General features: G+C 41.2%; 1 protein-coding gene across 1 annotated transcript; it reads right to left on the bottom strand.

Moving 5' to 3' along the window:
• Positions 1 to 1,192: 1,192 nt before the first annotated feature.
• Positions 1,193 to 14,068, bottom strand: LOC308132621 (uncharacterized protein). Its single transcript, XM_080499778.1, has 8 exons — positions 8,483 to 14,068; positions 8,280 to 8,393; positions 8,033 to 8,146; positions 6,540 to 6,698; positions 6,216 to 6,298; positions 3,830 to 3,974; positions 3,562 to 3,744; positions 1,193 to 3,441 (listed from the first exon to the last, which is right to left on the bottom strand). The coding sequence occupies exons 1-8, from the start codon at positions 14,004 to 14,006 to the stop codon at positions 3,284 to 3,286; spliced, it is 6,480 nt and encodes a 2,159-aa protein (XP_080355904.1). The 5' UTR covers positions 14,007 to 14,068; the 3' UTR covers positions 1,193 to 3,283.
• Between the last annotated feature and the right edge of the window lie 3,290 nt (positions 14,069 to 17,358).

Here is a 17,358-nt window from a genome sequence, read left to right as displayed (position 1 = left end):
GGGATTACACAAAGTCTTGTTGACCTCAACATGTCAGTCGGAGCCAAGGTGCACTTCCTTTTTAAAATAAACCGAGAAATCCTGTAAAATCCCAGAGAGACTTGAGCCAAAGGGGTCCAGGTTTTTTCCACTGATCTGCCATGAGACATCTGTACTTCATGAGGAAAGATTGCAGGGTTGACTGTTGCAGGGGCAAACAGGAGCAGCCTTTAATCACAAGCCAAGCCTTCTCCAATGACAGAGTGGGCAGTCATGGTGAAAACCACGGCAACTTACACAATGATTACCGGTTGATGCTATCACCCAGGTAATAGTATTTTATATGCTATTATACAGTGTCATTGTGAACTTCAAATGACTGCTGCATGAGGACCTACTCTGAGAATTGTAGTGAAGGGTAATGCGCTGAAAATGGCTTGTGTTTTTATACTGCGGGAATTCATCTGCTTCATTTATGCACTTTATGTACCCATAAGTGGTGTGTGACATTCAGTAGGCGCACATTCAGTCATGCTATTTACTAGGAATATACAGTATAGTGCTGCATACTTATGCAAGACCACAGTTATGAAGCATCAGTTTGCGTGAATCCAGTTTTTACTCCATATGCTTGCTAACATTCACACCACCACTTCCTATTTGCTTCCCCTTATGGTGCTGTCTGTCTACCAACAGCCTTATTGAGCATGTCTGATAAGTTTTTTATTTGTTTTTGTTATAAGTGATTTATGTACATGCAAGGCACTGCAATACTTTGGCATGATGCCCTCCAGAGGGTGATTCACACAAAGTGTTAATCCTTGACAGTATCAATATGTTCTGCCTCTCTGAGTTTTGTGGGTGTTATATGGAAGGAAATAAAACAGCACACACTTTTTTATGACTTGGTCTAATAGCACTACCTGGTGGTGAAATCACCTCACTGCTTAAATCGTATGAGATTTACATGATCGTAACACAAGAGGATGAAGGATTCTCAGTAATCTTTTTCACCACTCTCATTTTGGTTTTTGTGGGATTTTCTTTCCCGACATATACAATGAAAAAAGAGAGCTATTGCAAACTCCCTCATGCCCACATGTCTTTGATGTCTGAGAGGAAACCACAACATCTGGCACGAATTCACAGAAGCAGACGGAGAACTTGGCCAGCACTCAAAGCACCGTAGACATACAAGTGAAATTGTATCGTATTCAAGAATCATATATTTTTTTTTTATTTTCTTTGGTGATTTGGTGAAACAAAGCAGAAAAAAACAGTTTGATCTATTTCTAGAAAATTCACAAACATCCCAGACATTCACATTGTAAAATTAAATTTAAAAAAACAAAATAGAACAAACTGTTATAAATATAAAATGGTATTATGTGCACAGTAAGGCTAAAACACATCCAAACATTCACAGGCAGATGTCATATTTCTCTATGAACAAAATGCCAGAGAAACACAAAAACCATCCACATGTTTGGATATTGTGTTAAAAGCAACATTATTGCAGATTATTGCTGATGTGACCATCCGTCTTCTTTGGTCCACCGCTGGCACTAAAGATGTGAAAAGATGTGTAAATTGGCCTTATTGCTCAGTGGGCTCATCTCCTGTTGATCATCGAGTATCATAAATGAAAAACACTGCTGGGCCACGTAACAGCATCATATTTTAGGTGCCAGTATGAAACAAGTGAGGAGATCAAGAGCAGCTTGAAAATAAATTATACGCATCTGTGCCTCAACATCTGTTCAGTTCAAGTCTTTCTGAGTGTTTCACAATATACATTCTCTCAATGGCTGTTTTCAATTGACCACAATAACAGAAAAGCTCAGTAAAGAAAGGCATTTGTTTATACAATAAGCCAAAGACCAACAGAAAGAGGTGAGAGCAAGACTCCAGGGTGCGCATTTAAAACCAGCATTATAGATATTGTAAACATGCTGCAGCAACAAACTGTCAGATAAGCACTGAAAATTCCAGAGCAGAAGATACAGGCTACTCGAGCCACACTTTCCTTCTTTCACTTTACAAAAGCTGATGGACATCAATTTCCATCCGTGGATAAATGCTTTGTCGATAAGTACTTAGAGAGTAACCTTTCATATCAAATTGTACCATACAAAAATATCAATAACATTTTGAAGATTCCCTCGACAGAAATCTCTCTATAAACATTAGAATTGACACAGAGTACATCCATTGGAAGCAGGAGAGGATGGAAGGTGGTAATTTGGTAGTTTAAAAGCTGCCAACACAAAGAGAGTATTCAACTGATTACTAAGAAATGTGCAGAATTAGGGGGATTACTGATCTGTAATCTAATCAACTACCACTGGTATAAACTGTGAAACCATGTCTCTGAGTATGATTTGTGCCTCCGTTGACAATGTTTGAATACGGGAGAAAAAAAGACACTTTATTTAGATCTATTCTTCTGTTTAGAGTACAGCAAGGTACAATATGTAAACAACAGTATGAGTCCTTTGCATGATCACCTGTTTGTGTTCTGACAAACCAGAGATCTTTTTGACAGAGAATAAACATTGCTAAAAACAAGAGAGGAAGAAAGCTCCATTGCATGTGCATATTAACCCTTTAGAGGACAGAAATATTCAGAGGTTCCTGCAACCCTGGGCTGTGTATGATTTAGCAGTACATCATTTGTGTTGTTTGTATGAGAATACAGTAAATCTGACTTATTTCACACAATGTGCATTGGTTAAAACACTATATCATGTCTGTGAATGTGTATAGCAGAAGATTGTTGTCGTATTTGCTTATTTTGGAAAATTTAAATGGTAAAGAATTCTAGAATTTTTAGCATTCTATGACTGCAAGTATCACATGTGCCTGATAAAGGGTTAATGCATGCTTTAAACCGCTTGATAGCATATTCAGGGAATTCTTTAATAGAGCATACGTGCACTATAATTCACATCAGCTTTCTTTATATGAATGAGGAACACTTGGAGTGATTTTTAAATTGCACAGTCAGTGTAAAACGGCATTAGAAAACAGTCATGGATGTATTTCTTTGGTAAAATGACAAAAACAAAGCTTTTCCAGTATTATTGTAAAAAAAAGAAAAGAAAAAAAAGAAAAAGATAAAAAAGCGCATGAATCAACATGTCATCTGAAAGGCACTTCATTCCATCATCGTCCAAAATGCAAGAAAGACTGCAGGTGATCCTCCTGTGATGTGTTTTTAGTGAGTTTTTTCTCTTCCTTATTCTGCGGAAACATCAATGCATGTGCACTCGTCTCAGTAAAGCTCTGCCTTATTCTTTGTCAGTCATTCTTTTCTCCGCTTGTGTTCAGTTCTGTCTCTCCTTCCCCGATAACGCTGACGTTGAAAGCGGAGGGCCTCATCTGGCCACTTTCTGAAGTTGTTGATGCTGTAGAGACTATTGTGTTGATGCTTTCTGATAAAAGTCCTCTGATAACTTGACGCTGCAAGAAAAACAAACCAAAACATCAATCATATGTTAGACTTTGCAACGACAGCGTCACTTAATGTGGACGACACATAGAGTAGATGTTACAATTGAGAGCTTTATTCGCTGTACTCACGATTCATGCAGGTGACTTTCGGGATATCCCATCGTCCGTTCCCACGGCAACGGATAGTTGGGATGTGCCGCTGAATGAAGCCCATGCGACACTGATACCTCACCAGTGAGTTGATCTCATACCTCTCGCGTGCCGTGCCAAAAGTGCGAGCATTTTCCACCAATGGGGGTTGACGACAGGCCACTGAGGAATGCAATAACACGTGAATGAGAAATGTGTTGTATGTTCACAAAATGAATGGGTGGGGATTTTTTAGGTTTGTTTGTACCTGTGCCCTTCTTGCAGGTATAAGTGAGGTGGTAGTTGCAGGGAACATCATTCCACTGGCCGTCCTCATGCCATATCATCACAACGCAATCCTCGCCAGAAGTGAAGAAACTGTCGGGCTGGTTCGGCCTCCAGTTTTCATATTGCTTAAATTAGAGCAGAAGAAAAGGTGTAAGTTGTGATATTGATTTCTGTGGTTTCAGGGGGATTTTGCTTTCAACATAAATGTAGTTTATTAAAGTTGCCAACAATGTCAAATTCTAACTTCAACGTTATTACAGGTATAACATACTGTTTTAGAAGTAGTAACTGATGTAACACGACACTGACACCTGGAACTCAGTAGCAACATAATTGAGGGATCGGAGGAACAGCAGACACTCTCTTATCACTGGTGATGTAAAAACGTGTACTTTGCACTAAAATTAAGGCAGAAATTCAAAATTTACAGTGTGGTGTGCATCGTGTTGGAAAGGAAGATGGGTAATTTGCTTGCAGTCATTTTACAGGCCTGTTACAGTTAAGATTGAACTGGAATATTTGTGGATCAGCCTCTTGATTAGGGCTCATTGAGGCAGTTTGTGAAAAAGCAAAACAGAATAGAACTGATGAAGAATTGGCAAAAAATGGTTGTTTGTGATTTCCAAAAACTGTTACCTGGGTGCTGTTTTTTCCTTTTAATTCACACTTTTTTTTAATTCTAAGGTGTGATAGTCCCTCCTTTGCTTTGATGGTAACAAATAGTTAAAGGTTCAAAAATATTGAATCTGTAATATTCATATGAGTGCTTGTCTTTGACATTTACGATTAATTTTTTATAGCATTCCTTTTCAATTAATTAAACCATTTATTTAATTTGGTTGACCAAAGCAATAGAAACAGAGTAATAAACTTTCATCGCTGTAGTTTTGAATTATGTCCACTAGAGGGAGGAATAGTATCTTGCCAAGACTAAAACAACTCATGACATGACTTTGGCACAGATTTTGAAAGGCTACATAAAAAAAGAAACGGCACAGTATCACATATCATGTTTAGAATCCACTAAAAGGGTTTTGTGTTCAATTCAAACTGTGAATTTGTAATGACGTTTCATCACAGTTTATCTAATTGTGCATATGATATAGTTGCACACATGCGTATGAACGCTCACTCATTCATACAGTGTACACACAGCTGTAATGCTGTGGGGTATTTGGGCTTGAGTTGATGCTACCTGCAGCCTGTCAACACATTCTAGGTTCAAACACTTTCTTCAAAGCTGTGACCCCCCCAACTTCTCCAATCAGGCCCCACGGCTGTGCTGCTCTGTCATTATGGTTAACAAACATACACCAACTTCCTGCTCTGCTCACTCCAGTTAACAAATGGCTGACCCATCAAATGCTCTGCAGGCCGGCATCCTCTTCAAAATAATCAAACAAACTTTGATCGCCCACCTAAACACACGTTAAAAATATACTACAGCTCTTGTGTTTCTGTGCCCTCCTATTAATATATTAAAAAAGTTTTTTTTTTTTAAAGATCTCACTTCTTCTTATATTGAGTAAGTCACCATTGTTTAAAGGCAGTCGTATTTATTATATTTAAATACCCTGGAGATGACCACCCACTCAGACCCCCTGGTCAGTTTCTTTTTTGTTTTTTTTTCTGCAGCTGAACACAGGTGCTGTCCATCTGTGTGGCTGCCTGTTTGGTGGCCCTGCCCCCGGGTGTCTGCCTGCTGCCTGGGCCTTCTCATGAGTGTGGGGGGATAAATGGTGACCATACCTGTCTGCGCCTGCCAAACCCCCCTTCCCCACTGCGTCACTGACGCCCTCGTCAACCCCCCAATCTTTCAACTGAATCAGGGTCCCCATGGGAGGCCTCCGCTTATCTTTAACCCCCCCCCAGGCCATCTTTATGTTTAATCCAGCTCTCTTCTCCCAGAGAATCATCTTTGAAGTGAACACGTCCTTCTATACAGCACGGAAGCATGTTGTAATTAACTGCTTTCTGCCAAGTGTGGAGCATCCTCAGCAGCTAGCACCTCGACAGCAAACATGTACTTCCACTATGTTTCATCGACACAGCTTTTCTGTACAATATGTACTTTTCCCTCCATTATTATCTTTTGCACTTTGAATTGTTGCTCCTATAGGTTTTCAGTGGTGAGTCACAGTATCATCTACGTCCTAGTATACAGTATATCACCAGAGCTGTCACCAGGGTGTAGCGATATGAGGTCGTGGCGGGTGCGTCATGAGAAAAAGTCATCACAGTTCCTTTAAAACAACAACTCTCCCTAGATGACTGAATCTGTTTCCTGCATCACTTCCAAATATTTACACTCTCCTCTGTGCCATATTTGTTGAGACAAAAATATGTGAGAAAGCAACATATCTTACCATAGAGGTGCCGTCAGTCCAACGGAAGTCACTGTCAAACATCTTATCATTCAGGCCGATCCACTGGTAGTCCTGTCCCAGACCTGCCATGCAGAGTAGAGGGATGTAGATTTCATTTTGCCAAATGACCTTTTTGGGGCAGTTGAGTTATACAACGTTCAAGACAAATAGAGTGATATCAGTGGCATTTTGAAGGCTTTTCCTAGCTTCATGTGTGAATTTAATGCTGTTTTCTTAGATAACTGCTTCAGTCTTATCATGTGCAATATGTTTCACAAGACAGGGATAAAATAAGTTATTGTTGATTCTTTATCTTCAACTTACGGTTGACAAACAGTTGCTCCTCGTGGGACAAGATGCTGGTGAGATGAGCTCCTTGAATGCGGCACTCTCTTTCTGCTGTGTCCCAGTTTCTCCTGTGAGGGAAGTACTTGTAGCAGTGCCCCTGGAACTTGTGCCAGCCGTAGTCGCAAATTTCTGTATCTGATGGAAAAGACAGTAGACATATTAAGCATCAAAGTGACATGAAAAGCTTTAATGATATAATTCAATTTTAACTTAATCGTTAGGATTTAAATAGAGCAAAGTTTTCTTGCATATCTGTCTTCATCTCTGACTGTTTAAGGACGTTAAAAGATAATCAATATGATAGATTGGTTTCTCACAAAAGCACTATCAAGTTTGGTCTCAATAATTATTCAAAGGTTTGAATGATCGCTAAAGCAGGCGATACCTTACTCAGTATTCTTATAAAAAGATATACTAGATTAAATAACAAGTTATTCAGTTATATGTAAACTACAAAATGTGAGAATTGGGTGGAACGCTGTGTTTCATTTCAACAAAACTAAAACACTGAGTCACTGTCAAATAAAAAGTGTATGCCGACTCTAGAATATGTCGTATTTGGGTCTGTCTAAACGTAATACAACAAATCAGTATTCAGTCCCATCTTGCCATACCAAAATTAATACTCAGAGGGCTAATAGACAAAGAGAAGAGGTGAAAGAGTCAATCTTGTGGTTGTTCTTCGTCGAGATATCTCTCATCTCTCTCTCTCTCTCCCTCCTCTTTCATTTGGAAAAAACAGCTCAGTTAGCAGCTGTGTCTGCGTACACAATATGGGTGGGATTCCCTGATGAGTGATCCAGACAGAATTTAGGGTGTAGCCACTGGTCAACAGAAATCAGCTAAAGATGTATGGTGCCCCGGTTTAGTAATACTGTAAAACCCAGAACTTAAGAATACAGCCCTCCACATTATGAAATGATGTGTAAATACTATTTACATATCGAAAGGCATTCAAGTAATGTAATATATTCTCAAGACGTATTTTCGAGATGGAAATATCCATAAGTGCCACAGAGTGTGGTGCACCTGCAGTGACCCAGGCTTGACATGAAGGCAGTAATGTGGAAAATAAGGAAAGGAGACAATGTATCAGCTGTCTTTTGTGTCTGAGGCATGTGGAAACTCTAAAGGAGCTCATGGGAGTTTGAATCATCCCAAGTACTATCAGACATAATGGACCGTCAGGCAACACTAAAAAAGAAACTGTTGAAAGTAATTGCAGTGATAAGATGGAGGTGGTGTTTATGACTCAGCTAATTCCGTGGAGAAACTTAAGAGGATACTTAGTTGTACACAGACAAATTGGTCAAATCTATATTATATCATGTCATTACAATTTTCATGCATTTATCATGTCTGAAAAACTCTTTGTGGCTAATTTGCAGGGGCAGCATTAGATGCCTGAATAAATAAAATTATAAAAGAAATATTGTAATAAAAAAAAATCATTGGCATGTCATTTATACCTTCCTCACAATACAGCCCAGAATAGCTTGGGAGGCAAACACATTTGAAGGAAGCCAACCCATCGACACATGAACCTCCATTGCGACAAGGGTTTGACTGGCACTCGTCAATATCTTCAGAAGAAAAACAAAGAGAGAATCAATTACAGGAAATACAACATCTAATCATTATTTTATAAAGGAGCGTTTATAATAATATTTGAATTATTCTCGTGTGTAAATTAAGGTACTGAGATTAGAGAAATACCTGTTTCACATTGGAGCCCTCCGTAACCAGGAGCACAGTTACATGAATAGACATTTCCACTCTTGTAGCAAGAACCTCCATTCAGACAAATGTTTTCTGTGCATGCATACAATCCTGTTAATAAAAAAAAAAACAAAGGCTAAGAGAAATGTGTATCTCCCCGAAAAACAGAATTTAAATAAAAGATGTTAAAAGAAACTTACCAGGAATTTCCACAGGCTCGCCAACAACTGCATGTCCCAATTCAACTGTCGGATCTGGTACAGTCGTCGTAGTCCCCTCACTGGTTGGTGGGTGTCCTTCAATGAGTGAAGACTGCGCAGTAGAGTCGATGTCCAGTTTGCCATCGTATTGAGGTGAAGTTGATGGTGGACTGGTCACAGACGCGACTGAAACTAGCTGGCTTTGCACGTGAGCTGGAGACCTTGTTGTAGATTCGAATTGTGTTTGAGTTTGAGAAGAGACATCCGTATCGGTTTTGGCTTCATTGCTAAAGGTTGTGCCCATCCTATTAATCTCCACTTCTGAAGTTGCTGTAGCATTTACCTTGAATACAGTTTGGATTTCATCAGGGGACAAAGGATGTTGAGCCGTACCCTCACTCTTTGTAATCAATTCTCCAGAGGCCACATCAGAGCTGACAGATGTACTCTCATAACTGACAGATTCAGTTTGAGCTCTTGTGCTGGACATAGCAGGTGATTTAGTGGTGGTGGGAACAGCAGCTCTCCCATCTTCATTATCAGCAATGCTTGGGGTGATCATGCTCTCATCTGAGGTGCTGCTGCTCTCTGAATCCCTCTCAGAACTACTGATAGATTGTGCGGGAGTTGATGCAATGACAGATACTGCTGCTACTCCAGGTGAGTTGGTGACTTTTTCTTCCGAAATACTTTCAGAGCTGCTCAGTGGGTCAAGAGGCGAGCTCTCAGATGTCCGAGACACAGCATGTGTTGTAGTGGCAAGTACTCCATCTTCTCTTGGTGCTGTTGGTTGATTGTCATAAGGAATGGATTCTACTTTGTTTGGGTCTGATGCATCATAGTCTGGCGTTGGATAATCTGGGTCTTTGTCAACATAATCAGGTGAGGAAGGAGTTATTTGAACATCTGGATGAAGATTTGTGCTTTTTTCAGTTGATACAAATGCCTCTTCAATTCCTGAGGATGTTGTTGCATTACTTGGAGGTCTGACAGATATGTCACTTGTAAATTTTGTAGTTGTAGTTTCGTCCCCTGGAGATAGTCTCTCTGTAACTGTAATTGTGTGCGTTGATGTCACTTCAGGATGAGTAGATGTTTCATGGATAGCACTGCCTTTGTCTGAGCCACTTTCAGCATCAGATGAATCCTCTCTGGTTGTAGGTGGCTGGCGAGATGTAACATCTGTCTTGCCTCCCAGTGATGTGACAATGGCTGTACTCTGAGGAGTCACATCAGTGGAATCAAATTCATTTCTTGTCTCTTCACCAGACAACACTGGGCTGGTTGTGGCCAGATTCATTTTCTCTGAAGAGATGTCAACATCGGGTTGATGTGTGAATGTGACCTCTGACCTCACTTGTTGAAAGGTCACCTCAGTTTGTGTCGTTTCTGGTTGTGGGACAATAGTAGTAACAAACTGAACCATGACATCCGGTTTTGATGTGGTTTGCAGAGGGATCACAGTTGATGTAAAAGTAGTTTCATTTTTGGATATAGAGGTGATCTTGTCACCTGCTGATGTTGAAATTCCTTCAGTGGTGGGCAATAATACTTTATTTTCATCTGTGGCCTGACTGTCATCCTTCTTGGTAAATGTGTTGGGATCCTCTGTGCTGAAATGTCGGGTGGGTACAGTCTTTTGACTCTCGGATGACCCTGTTTCAGATGGTGCAGCTGTTTTGTAAGTGATCTCATTCCCAGAGCCCTCCACATCTGGGATACTTGTGGCTGTTGCTCCAATTAAGGTTTGAGAAGGCAAATTGGAGTAAGAAGATGCAATCTCTGTTTTATTTTCAGTGGTGTGTTCTCCCTCAAGGATTTCTTCAGAAGTCGAGGTTATAGAAACAATAGTAGTATGTATGGCTTGAGGTGACATTGTGAGCTTCTTTTCTTCACTGGATGTGTCTGTTGGAGAAATGCTTACTCCTGGTGATGCTTCAGATGATGTTGAGGCTAATGATGAATCAGTGACTGAAGGTGCATGTGTAGTTATTGCTGTAGTTCCTGATCCCTCTGGTTCCTCTGTAAGCTCCATCTTTTGTGTCATTGTGATTGCCGTGACACCTCCAGCTTCCTCTGTCCGAATAGTTGGGTAAAATGAAGAGGAGGGAACTATAGAAATAGTGTCTCCATCAATGATGGTGTCATCTTTGGTGATTAGCCCAGTGGTTGAACTGCCTTCAGTTGCACTTTTAGTAACTGCAGAGAACAGATCATCTTCATCTTTTGCCTCCTCTGTGAATATGATAGATGTGCTGGTTGATGGTTTAGATGCATGTAGGACCATGGTTGGTGTGTGTTCAGTTAGGTTAGTCTTACTTTGGCTGCTGCTTGGAGTAATAATCACAACTTGTTGATCTGTAACGCTGTGATAAACTATGCTGGGAATGGGAGTGGGCGATGCTGTGAATTCGTTTTGCTTATATTCACTGCTGGAGCTTTGTGAAGTGAATTCGACAACAGTATGATGGCTAAAAGAAGATTCAGTTGAATGGACTGAAACACTTGTATTGGAAGTTTGCATTATGTGCTCAGTAGCTTGATCCTTCACAGAGCTTGAAACGGGGTGTTCTGTTGCTTCAGAAAAGATGGGGGTTTCTGTACTTGTCGTTATTCCAACCCCCTGTGATGAAAGAACATCAGCGGTTGGTGTCATTGAAACAAAGGTTTGTGTTTCCCCTGCTGCTTCTCCAAATGTGACACTCTCTTTCACTGATGACGTTTCATATAGTGCTGTTGTTGTTTTAGGTTTTTCTGTGCTGAAGAGGGAAGATGCAACACTCTTTGTGGTGTCACCGAATGCAGGTTCATAAGTTGAGGCTGTATTTGTTGGACTCTTTGTGGTGTGTGCTGAATAAAATGTGGCATCCAATTTAGGAAACACGTCAGTAGTTTGCTCATTGGAAGCAACCACTGTGTACTCTGAGCTTGTACCATCTGTGGGAGTGGTAATATTTGAAGATTGTTCTGATGACGTTGTGGAACTCTCCTGAACTGTTGAGGTATCTGTTTGAGGAGACATTGTTGCTTGTCTCTCAGTGCTATATAAAGAAGAAGCTGTGGAGCCAGTGGGTTTTGGTATAATAGTACCAACCGTGGACTGGGCTTGCTTTGAAAGTGCTACAGTTGAGGTCATTGGTACAAATGTAGTTGAACCACTGGTGTCGTCACCTGAAAACTCGTCTTCATCTCCAGAACCATCTGTGGACATCCCACTGCCTTGTTCCTTATTGTAGATCTCAGTGCTGGTCTTATGAGGAGATTGAGTTGATGACATCAACACTTTTGGAAACTGTGTACTGGATTGAGTTGATGTAGTAATATCATACATGAAAGAAGTGCTCTGACTCTCATCTATTTCAGTCTCATCGGTTGTTACAATAAAGTCATGCTGTTGGCTTGTGGTAGCGTCAATGGATGCCTCTGCACCAGATCCATCTGGAGTTGACTCCAAATCATCCTCTTCAGGCAAACCACCAGAGCTCTCTGCATCAATGTAGGTAGAGGTGTCCTTTGACGTGAACACGGCAACACTTGGTAACGCCATAGGCTGAGAAGTTTTAAGCATATAGGGACTTATTGTGGTAGTCATAATATTCATAGAGGGAAGTGCGACCCGTGTTTGTGTTTCTTGATGAGGACCATCTGTGTATGTAGATATGTTATCCCCTGAATATTCGGCTTCAGTTAAGTCACCACTTTCTGCATCAGATGTAGATGATACTATTAACTCAGATGTGGTTTGATCAGTAGATTGTTGTATCTTGAACTCAGCTGGGGTTGATGATTCAAGACCAAGATGCGATGTGGTATGATCCAAACCTACGAAGCTTTCATTTTCTAGTGTGGCTTTGATTTCGGATTGAGTAGAAACAGTGGTTGAAAGTTCAGATCTTTCAGTTTCAGATATTGGCTTCGATGTGCTGATAATTGGAGAAACAGTGATGTCTGCACTTGCAGTGGTTTCTTGAGACATAATAAATGTTAAATCAGTTGCTGTGCTTTTTGGTGAGTTTGTTAGTGTGTTGACAGTGGCTTTTCTTGAAGGAGGTGAGGATTCCACAAGAGTGAAATCAGTACTGAAGGTGTAGTCAACCTCCTCTAATAGTTCTCCTGACACTGTGACATTTGAATTATTTGTGGTGTTAATAAAGGAAGTAGTTACTGTTTTTTGATCTAAAACAGAGGTTGGTGCCTCAGTTAAGGATATAGATGAGTCTGTAAATCTGTCAGATGAGCTTGGAAAGACTATTTCTACAGTCTCTTTGCCTGAACCGTCTTCATCGATGGGTGTGATGACTGAAGATTTTTCTGTCTCAACAATTATAGGCGAAAAGGTGGTCCTGCCGGTCTGCTCTGTGCTGACACTGTCCTTGCCTTCTATTGGGAGAGCTGTCAGTTTCTCTGTGCTGAATAGTGACGAACCTGTAGGAACTGCTTCTGAGGTGGTGGAAATTTCAGGTGGAACACTGGCTGAGCTCTGATCATCTGTTGCAAAGGAAGCAGGACTTTTCTCTGTTGCGACTGGAGATAAGGATATTTCTTGACTTAATGTTGATGTCTTTGTCTCTTCTGTTGTAACAGTTTCAGTTGTTCCATTCATGGCATGTGTCAATGCCTCAGTAGAAAATGCAGATGAGGATGGATATCTGTCAGATGAGCTTGGGAAGGGCATGTCTGTGGTCTCATTGCCTGAACCCTCTTCATCAATGGGTGTGAAGACTGAAGATTGTTCTGTCTCGACAGTTACAGGAGAAACCGAGCTCTTGTCAGTCTGAACCGTACTGACACTTTCCTTGTCTTCTATTGGCAGAGCTGTTGGTTTTTCAGTGCTAAATAATGATGAAGCTGTAGGAGCTGTTTTGGGACTCCTGGAGATTTCCGATGGCACACTGGCTGACCTCTGATCATCTGTTGCAGAGGAAGCAGGACTTTGCTCTGTTGTTTGTGAATCCTGTTCTGCTATATTTGTTAATGTTTCTGGAGTCTTAGGTGATACTGTTGGCAGTTTTTCAATACTTAAAAGAGATGGTGTTGCCGTTACATCTGTTTGTAAGGTAGCAGCTAATTCAGATGTCTGAGAATCTAATGCTGAAGTCATTTCAGTACTCAACAGAGTGGAAAGGGTGGTTGAGATGATAGTTAAATCTTTGCTGAAAAAACTAGTCCCATCTCCAGAACTCTCAGCATCAATGGTACTAAGGAATGATGATGTTTCGCTTCGAGTGGTTGACCCACTAGCAGAGGGAATGGATTCTACTGCCGTAGTTTCAGTACTGATACCATCTTCATCAATATCAAAGACTGTGGATGATATAACAGATGTGTCACTTGAAGAAACCATTAATGGGCTTAATGATGTCTCATCTTTGATTGGGGATAAGGATGGTTCTTCACTGATTGGTGATGTTTTTGTCTCATCTTTTGTCGAAGTGTCTGTTGGTCCAGTCATCACAGTTGTTGAATCCTCCGGAGAGAATATGGAGGAGGATAGATATCTGTCAGATGAGCTTGGGAAGGGCATGTCTGTGGTCTCATTGCCTGAACCCTCTTCATCAATGGGTGTGAAAACTGAAGATTGTTCTGTCTCGACAGTTACAGGAGACATCGAGCTCTTGTCAGTCTGAACCGTACTGACACTTTCCTTGTCTTCTATTGGCAGAGCTGTTGGTTTTTCAGTGCTAAATAATGATGAAGCTGTAGGAGCTGTTTTGGGACTCCTGGAGATTTCCGATGGCACACTGGCTGACCTCTGATCATCTGTTGCAGAGGAAGCAGGACTTTTCTCTGTTGCGACTGGAGATAAGGATATTTCTTGACTTAATGATGATGTCTTTGTCTCTTCTGTTGTAACAGTTTCAGTTGTTCCATTCATGGCATATGTCAATGCCTCAGTAGAAAATACAGATGAGGATGGATATCTGTCAGATGAGCTTGGGAAGGGCATGTCTGTGGTCTCATTGCCTGAACCCTCTTCATCAATGGGTGTGAAGACTGAAGATTGTTCTGTCTCGACAGCTACAGGAGAAACCGAGCTCTTGTCAGTCTGAACCGTACTGACACTTTCCTTGTCTTCTATTGGCAGAGCTGTTGGTTTTTCAGTGCTAAATAATGATGAAGCTGTAGGAGCTGTTTTGGGACTCCTGGAGATTTCCGATGGCACACTGGCTGACCTCTGATCATCTGTTGCAGAGGAAGCAGGACTTTGCTCTGTTGTTTGTGAATCCTGTTCTGCCATACTTGTTAATGTTTCTGGAGTCTTAGGTGATACTGTTGGCAGTTTTTCAATACTTAAAAGAGATGGTGTTGCCGTTACATCTGTTTGTAAGGTAGCAGCTAATTCAGATGTCTGAGAATCTAATGCTGAAGTCATTTCAGTACTCAACAGAGTGGAAAGGGTGGTTGAGATGATAGTTAAATCTTTGCTGAAAAAACTAGTCCCATCTCCAGAACTCTCAGCATCAATGGTACTAAGGAATGATGATGTTTCGCTTCGAGTGGTTGACCCACTAGCAGAGGGAATGGATTCTACTGCCGTAGTTTCAGTACTGATACCATCTTCATCAATATCAAAGACTGTGGATGATATAACAGATGTGTCACTTGAAGAAACCATTAATGGGCTTAATGATGTCTCATCTTTGATTGGGGATAAGGATGGTTCTTCACTGATTGGTGATGTTTTTGTCTCATCTTTTGTCGAAGTGTCTGTTGGTCCAGTCATCACAGTTGTTGAATCCTCCGGAGAGAATATGGAGGAGGATAGATATCTGTCAGATGAGCTTGGGAAGGGCATGTCTGTGGTCTCATTGCCTGAACCCTCTTCATCAATGGGTGTGAAAACTGAAGATTGTTCTGTCTCGACAGTTACAGGAGACATCGAGCTCTTGTCAGTCTGAACCGTACTGACACTTTCCTTGTCTTCTATTGGCAGAGCTGTTGGTTTTTCAGTGCTAAATAATGATGAAGCTGTAGGAGCTGTTTTGGGACTCCTGGAGATTTCCGATGGCACACTGGCTGACCTCTGATCATCTGTTGCAGAGGAAGCAGGACTTTTCTCTGTTGCGACTGGAGATAAGGATATTTCTTGACTTAATGATGATGTCTTTGTCTCTTCTGTTGTAACAGTTTCAGTTGTTCCATTCATGGCATATGTCAATGCCTCAGTAGAAAATACAGATGAGGATGGATATCTGTCAGATGAGCTTGGGAAGGGCATGTCTGTGGTCTCATTGCCTGAACCCTCTTCATCAATGGGTGTGAAGACTGAAGATTGTTCTGTCTCGACAGCTACAGGAGAAACCGAGCTCTTGTCAGTCTGAACCGTACTGACACTTTCCTTGTCTTCTATTGGCAGAGCTGTTGGTTTTTCAGTGCTAAATAATGATGAAGCTGTAGGAGCTGTTTTGGGACTCCTGGAGATTTCCGATGGCACACTGGCTGACCTCTGATCATCTGTTGCAGAGGAAGCAGGACTTTGCTCTGTTGTTTGTGAATCCTGTTCTGCCATACTTGTAAATGTTTCTGGAGTCTCAGGTGATACTGTTGGCAGTTTTTTGGTACTTAAAAGAGATGGTGTTGCCATTACACCTGTTTTTAAGGTCGCAGCTGATTCAGATGTCTGAGAATCTAATGATGAAGTCATTTCAGTACTCAACAGAGTGGAAAGAGTGGTTGACATGATAGTTGAATCTTTGCTGAAAAAACTAGTCCCATCTCCAGAACTCTCAGCATCAATGGTACTAAGGAATGATGATGTTTCACTTCGAGTGGTTGACCCACTAGCAGAGGGAATGGATTCTACTGCCGTAGTTTCAGTACTGATACCATCTTCATCAATATCAAAGACTGTGGATGATATAACAGATGTGTCACTTGAAGAAACCATTAATGGGCTTAATGATGTCTCATCTTTGATTGGGGATAAGGATGGTTCTTCACTGATTGGTGATGTTTTTGTCTCATCTTTTGTCGAAGTGTCTGTTGGTCCAGTCATCACAGTTGTTGAATCCTCCGGAGAGAATATGGAGGAGGATAGATATCTGTCAGATGAGCTTGGGAAGGGCATGTCTGTGGTCTCATTGCCTGAACCCTCTTCATCAATGGGTGTGAAAACTGAAGATTGTTCTGTCTCGACAGTTACAGGAGACATCGAACTCTTGTCAGTCTGAACCGTACTGACACTTTCCTTGTCTTCTATTGGCAGAGCTGTTGGTTTTTCAGTGCTAAATAATGATGAAGCCGTAGGAGCTGTTTTGGGGCTGCTGGACATTTCCGATGGCACACTGGCTGACCTCTGATCATCTGTTGCAGAGGAAGCAGGACTTTTCTCTGTTGCGACTGGAGATAAGGATATTTCTTGACTTAATGATGATGTCTTTGTCTCTTCTGTTGTAACAGTTTCAGTTGTTCCATTCATGGCATATGTCAATGCCTCAGTAGAAAATACAGATGAGGATGGATATCTGTCAGATGAGCTTGGGAAGGGCATGTCTGTGGTCTCATTGCCTGAACCCTCTTCATCAATGGGTGTGAAGACTGAAGATTGTTCTGTCTCGACAGTTACAGGAAAAACCGAGCTCTTGTCAGTCTGATCCGTACTGACACTTTCCTTGTCTTCTATTGGCAGAGCTGTTGGTTTTTCAGTGCTAAATAATGATGAAGCTGTAGGAGCTGTTTTGGGACTCCTGGAGATTTCCGATGGCACACTGGCTAACCTCTGATCATCTGTTGCAGAGGAAGCAGGACTTTGCTCTGTTGTTTGTGAATCCTGTTCTGCCATACTTGTAAATGTTTCTGGAGTCTCAGGTGATACTGTTGGCAGTTTTTTGGTACTTAAAAGAGATGGTGTTGCCGTTACACCTGTTTTTAAGGTC

This window comes from Blennius ocellaris, assembly GCF_963422515.1.
Source record: "Blennius ocellaris genome assembly, chromosome: 7".
In the NCBI taxonomy this organism is placed as follows: domain Eukaryota; kingdom Metazoa; phylum Chordata; class Actinopteri; order Blenniiformes; family Blenniidae; genus Blennius; species Blennius ocellaris.
This window is presented reverse-complemented; position numbering and strand designations above follow the sequence as displayed.

Coding starts and splice junctions, on each gene's coding strand:
- LOC308132621 (XM_080499778.1), bottom strand. CDS start 14,006: ATGCCCTTCCCAAGCTCATCTGACAGATATCTATCCTCCTCCATATTC. Junction 8,147..8,279: donor AGGGCTCCAATGTGAAACAG/GTATTTCTCTAA, acceptor TTTCTTCTGAAG/ATATTGACGAGTGCCAGTCA. Junction 6,699..8,032: donor TGGGCTGTATTGTGAGGAAG/GTATAAATGACA, acceptor CTTTTCCATCAG/ATACAGAAATTTGCGACTAC.